General features: G+C 43.0%; 1 protein-coding gene across 1 annotated transcript in view; it reads right to left on the minus strand.

The window, feature by feature from the left end:
• Positions 1–6053, minus strand: part of PCSK2 (proprotein convertase subtilisin/kexin type 2) — a 176507-nt gene extending 170454 nt beyond the window's left edge. The window contains exon 1 of the mRNA XM_067565279.1: positions 5874–6053. Coding sequence (XP_067421380.1) covers positions 5874–6053 — 180 coding nt within the window. The remainder of the gene's footprint in view (positions 1–5873) is intronic.
• Between the last annotated feature and the right edge of the window lie 278 nt (positions 6054–6331).

Here is a 6331-nt window from a genome sequence, read left to right on the forward strand (position 1 = left end):
AAGGAATACTTTGTGTCAATGAATCTTTTAGGATTACATAAACGGGTGGAAAATCGATTATTGAACTCCTGCTAGTGTGAGGCAAGGCTTTAGTCTGAGGCCTGATCTTGAGCCCACTGATTTCAATGGGAGCAGAAACAGATCCTACATTTAAAAAAATACATGTCTATATTGCACACACAAAGGCCTACATTTCCAAAGATTGGTTTCCCCTTTTGCAGCTGCATATATTTTCACCTGCACTTTACAGATGCAAAGATCTACTCCCATGCTAGTAAACATTCTAATATCTGTACTTTGCCTAGCCAAAAGCAACACTTGCATGCATGCTAGGATTAGAAATGTGTGCAAACTGTGTGTGTGCAAAAAATGCGTAAACTCTGCACTGGTGTGCCTGCCCACAAAGTGCAGACACAAATATGTGCACAAACAGTTTGGAAATTATATGCAGAGAGGCTCAGGTAAAAGTCTGGCTTCAAACATGCGCCTCAACATTTGAGAAAATCTAAAAGAAATTCTCAAGAGCCAAATCCTACATTCCTCACACAAAATTACCCATTTCAATCACGGTTTTCGGCACACTAAAATTGAAGGACTGAACCTTAGATCTAGAAATAAGGCACATTTTTAATACTGAAGGTAATTAACCACTGAAATAATTTTAAAAGGGTTGTGGTGGATTATCCAGGACTGGCAATTTTTAAATCAAGATTGGATGTTTTTCTATCAGATCTGTTCTAGTTCAAACAGGAGTTAATTAGGGAAGATCTATGGCCTGTGTTGTACACAAGGTCAGATTAGATGATCCCAATGGTTCTTTCTGGCATTATAATCTATGCATGTATCCCAAAAATGCCTCTCCCAAGATATAGGGGCTGATCCAGATCTGACCACTGTGATAACTATCTTAACAGCATTCAGTGTTAAGTGGAGGCAGAGCTAAAAAGAATTCAGGGCCTGTATACACAAAAGTATTGGAACAATCCTCGGATTATGGTTTTATTCAAGAAAAACACAGAACAGGGCCAATAAAAAGGAAGGAGCCTGACCACTTTGGAAGAAGGAGTGGAGAGGATTTTGCCTGCTGTACAGAGCTTTCACAACTGCAAATCTGTCAGTCTACACCTCATGTAGATTTCCACACCATATAAGCACCTGACCAACATTCTATGCTCCCCAAGTTTGTGTCACGGCCCATAAGAGGGAAAAGGGGATGTACCATGAGCAGTACAGGTCAGTCATCAGCAGGACTGCTTGCACTCAGAGCTGATCCCCAAACAGTGTGCGGCAATTGTAGGAATAAATGAAGACGTGCCAGCTGGTGTTAAGCAAAATGGGGAGCAAGGCAGCCCCCTGCTCAGGTATGATCTCTGCTTTCTGCGTTAGCACAGCTCTTCCACGTATTTTCAGCCAATGCAGGATTTGGCCCAAAGTTTGGAAGCAGCAAACACAAATCGTTTTGCGATTTTAGTACACTGGTCACCGACTGTTCAAAGCATTTCACCTCTACAAGATGAGTGAAGGTGGTGTATGAAGACGTGGTGGCATTTTGTCATAACAATGAGATATGTAGCTAATGAAAACAAAATGGGAAGGGAAATTTATCTCCCTTAAAAACCTGCACACAAATCTGTAATGATTAGCTGACCTTTGACTGTCATCTGCAACTGCCACTCTGAGAGAAGACCGGAGAACAAGGATGCCAAAATCAAGAAGCAGAATTTTAAGATTTGTTTCTGCAATCTGTACTGAGAAAAGCTTCATGTGGAAACGTTGATATTTTGGGAATATTGCTTCATTTAATAAACCACAGTTTAATTTTCTTGAATAGAATACAAATGCTGGGAAATGTGAAATATGGAACAATCTTGCTTCACTATTGATAGAGGGTTTTTTTTTTTCCCAACTATAAGTTGCTGATTGTATAATGGACTAGTCAGAGGTACGATATAATTCAACAGTCTGTTCTGTGAGAAGTATAGCAATGCAGAGTTGCCTAGTCTCACAATTTTCTCATGAGTCTCACAGTATTTGGCATTATTCAAGTCTCAGATACTGGATGGATTTTCATAGCCTTCTGGGTTGTCGACAAGAGCTGGAAAATGGGATGCATGAGTGCTTCAAGGGTTCATTTGAAAGCAAATAAAGAGCACCCAAAACATTGCCATTTTTAAATCTCATGATTTTTCAATGCTTAGGGTTAGAAGGAGTGGCAATGCTGAGAAATGAATATGGTTTATAAGAGTGATCATATTATGAGGAATTTTAGAGTTGGTGTAGGAAGATGCAGACAAATCGGAAAGCTCTAAACCTTAAAAATCAAAGTATATCATTGAAAGGTAAATAAGAGCCAGAAGGGAGTTTGTGTTTAGGATTATTTGAAATAATATAAATTCACGTTAAGATTTTCAAGAACTGGTGCCTAACGCCAGAGTTCCAGATCTATATTTAGGCACCTGATCTTCAAGAGTGCTAAGCACCGAGCGGCTCCCACGGAAGTCCATGGGCTCTATGCGCTAGAAAAAAATCAAGCCACTCATTTATGTGCCCAAATATGGACTATAACTAACTCAGGTTAGGAGCTGGAGTTACAGCCTGCAGCACAAGCTGTAGTTGAACATGAGCAGTTGGCAGAGTTTAAGAACCAAGTTGCCGCATCTTCACTGCCATTTCACCCTGAGTTAATTAACAAGGGTTAGCTAACCAAAGTTAAGAACACACTGGGTTTTGTTTTGTTTTTTGTTGGGTGTTTTTGCATTATAGCCTACCCTAAAGGGGTCTGACCTGTCAAAGAACAGCTAGAATGCATATTAGCCCTCATTACAATTTTTTCTCAGTTATGTTTCACTTCAAATCTGCTCTTAAACAGCCATAACTTATTTGTCAGTTATTGATGTATTTTAAAAGTCTTTCATCAAACTAATAGCTTAAATTATTTAAAAATTTTTTGTCTGAATTATATAAAAGGTAAACAACTTCTCCCATATGTATCCTGTATTTACATATGTAATATCCTGTGCCAGATAAAAGACCAAATAAGCATGATATATTACAAAATAAGGGCTACAATCTGCCAGCTTTACTCATGGTGAGACCTCCTCTGCAAGAAGCATTAAAATAAATGTGATTACTTTCAGAGTGAGGTACTACTCGACATAATTATGGATGGCAGAATTTGGCTAAAGTGAATAATTTGTCAAACTATCAAAAACAACCCTTTGTGGTTAAAGAATGTGATCCTGATCATTGCTATTTGTGATATGGTTTCATTTTTTTGGTATTTTCTGTATGCTTTATTATCCAATTTAGAACTTTGCAATAAAAAGCTCTATTTAAAATAATTGGCTCTTTTATTATTCATATAATGCCCATAGTTGTAGGTAGCTATCCTGAAGATTTTAAAACCTAAGGCCCTGATTCTGCATAGACATACACAACATATGCCCACATTTCACTTTTTGCATGGTGAGTAGTCCCATTAAAGTTGCCACAGCAGGATCAAGGTCTGAAAGGACACCAGATAAGACCAGCGTAGACATGATAGATAAGAGTCTCTTTAGTCCAGAAATACTGAAAAAGCAGCAGAGCAACTGACACAAGCCAAAAGGAAGCTGAGATCAGAGCAGTGAATCAGAGCCATCAAATTCTGTGCCAGACATAGTGAGGATTCCCCCTTCAAACTGAAGACAGTAATCAGCCTCCTTCGTATCATTGTCTGCTACAGATGGAGTGACCAGATATCAAGTGTGAAAAACCGGGACAGGGTGTGGGGGTGTAATAGATGTCTATATAAAAAAAAAAGCCCCAAATATCAGGACTGTTCCTATAAATTCTGGACATCTGGTCACATTACAGACCTCGTGAAATGCAACACATTTTAAAGATTGCACTGATATTTCCTCTGCCGGGGAGAAGAAAGCGAGAGAGAGGAGGAAAGCACAGGTTGGTTGGGACTGACATCACATAACCTAGAAGTCTCTCAGTGCAGTGTGTGAACCCCAGCAAACTGGTTTGTGTGTGTGATTCCTGCAAATGCACACATCACTGGGGGCTCTCTGTTGTGAGAAGAAAAAGAATAGGAGACTGGCTTTTCTTAATGTAAAATTAATACACCAGGGACCATTCTTGATATGCCTAAGAGATGTGTGAAATTGCATAACCTTAGTTATAGACTTCAGACAGGATGAGGACTCTCGCCCCCACCTCCCTCTCTCCTCTGACTTTTCCCCACCTGGATCACAAGAATATGCATATTAAAAAGCAAAGATGAAAACAAGCACTGCAGGGGACCCCCAACCCCTCTAGTCAGCCCCAGCAGTGACAGGTCCCAGGACATGGTAGTTAGGGAGCAGGCTGGAAAGAACAGGGGAGACCGATGTCCAAAGGGCCACATCCAAGAAGCTTTTATACAACAAACCCCAGCACCTGCAGAGTCTCAACCCCAGGATCCCTTCCAAAGGCACCAGCCTTGAATTCCTGACACAGAACAAGGATTTCAGCAAGACTAGCCGGCTCAGTAACAGAGTCAGAACTGGAATGAGGCCAACACGGTCATTTGTTTTGTCTTCATTTCTCTAATGAAACCTCAGTGGAGCTGTCACAATACAGTCCAGATGCAGTCAGTTGCTCTGGAGAAGGCAGTCTAACTACACATTGGTTTTGATCTAAATGTAAAGGCCCGATCCAATGCTCACTGAACTTAATGAGCAGACACCCATTCATTACAATGGAAGTTGGATCAGGCTCTTATTGCATAACTACTGGGAAAACAAAAACAAAAAGAGCAGCAATGCTACCACCGGGTAGGTTGTCCTGTGTATATCTTAGAGCTTATCATTGCCCCCAAATGCTACAGCTGTATTAACCTCCAACATTTCATCAAACCTGTCTGTTTGTTTGTTTGTTTGTTTTTGAATTCAGCTAACCTGGATTAACTGACCCGCATCTAGGTTTAATTAATAATATTTGATTTGGAGAGATTGCCAATTTGGGTTTGCCTGGTTGGACTTCACAGTAACCAGAAAGAAAACAATGTCAAAAGATGCTTCAAGTTCTCTAGGACAAATAATTGTATACAGTCATGCATTACATTTTATCAAGTAGGTACTCTTGTCTTAAAATCTCAGAGTGATCTTAGAGATCATCATGAAAATCATGAGGCCACTGTCAGCCTGGCTCTGAATATCAAAGCAAATAGGAAACCTTACATTTAAGTTATGTAAGCTCCTTCGGTTAGTTTACCTTTAAATCTTTTATAGCGGTGCAGATTCTAAGCAATTTCACTTAGTGATCACTGGACGTAGGTTTTAGGCAGCTCATGGGTGTGCACCAAACATTCTTTTGTTCAGTCCCAGAAACTGCTTAATGGTATTTTAGGAGGGGAGTTAAATTGGAGGATGTTTACACAGTAATTAGTAGGTCTTGAACTACCCATGCGGGGAAACTCGTTTTTAGTGCAAGAAGCACCGAGCTAGTGTCGCTACTGAGGAGCAGCTTGTAGTGGATCTTTGCACATCCCCTGTGTAAATGTGCTACACCTCAGGACTTAAAGGAGCGATTTGAAAACAGCTCTCATTTGTTTTCATTCCTTTACATCGACTCGCTAGCCAGGCTGACAGAGGGGTGTGCTCAAACAAATGATTCCCTGCTCCCTTCCTGCAAACTGTCCGCCAACACAGGTACCACCACATGCAAGCATGACCTTAATTCGAATCGAAGGGCATGTCCATCACCCAACGGATGGGGCACGTATTCCGCGGGTTACGAAATGCGTGCCCGGCTCCCCCAAACGTGCGGCGGCTGGTATCCAAACAATGCATGCCCGCAGCGCCACGGCCTTACTGGGCAGTGCCGCTCCCCGGAGAGGCGCTTACCTTCCGGACCCCACTAAAGCCATATTCGGCCGCGAGTCGCTTGGCTTCGGGCTCTCCCCCTCGGTGCAACTCAACCCAGAAATGATTGGTGTAGACGGCGATTTCAGCAGCTGCCACCAGAACCAGCCCCAGCAAGCAGAGCCCGGCCAGGCGGCACGGGGCCACCCCGCCTCCCCTCATGGCTCGCTCGCGGCTCTGCTCGGGAGCGAAAGAAATCCAGCAGCGCCGAGGCGAGTGGAGCGTGGCGGGCGGGCGAGCAGCGCGAAGCGGCCGGCGCGGGGAGGTGGGTGCGAGTCAGCCGGGCTGCCCGTGAGACGATCCCGGCGTATCTGGGGGCGGGGGGGGGTTCGCTGCCAGATCTGCATTTGCCGCTCCTCCTCATCTCTCATTCAGCGGCGGCTAAAGGCGCGCGCCAACCGGGCTGAGGTGAGATTGCAGCGCTGCCAATCAGGTGCGGG

The sequence above is a fragment of the Emydura macquarii genome, unplaced genomic scaffold (assembly GCF_026122565.2).
Source record: "Emydura macquarii macquarii isolate MOO-44397 ecotype Brisbane River unplaced genomic scaffold, CSIRO-AGI_Emac_v2 contig_2676, whole genome shotgun sequence".
NCBI classification, from domain to species: Eukaryota; Metazoa; Chordata; order Testudines; family Chelidae; genus Emydura; species Emydura macquarii.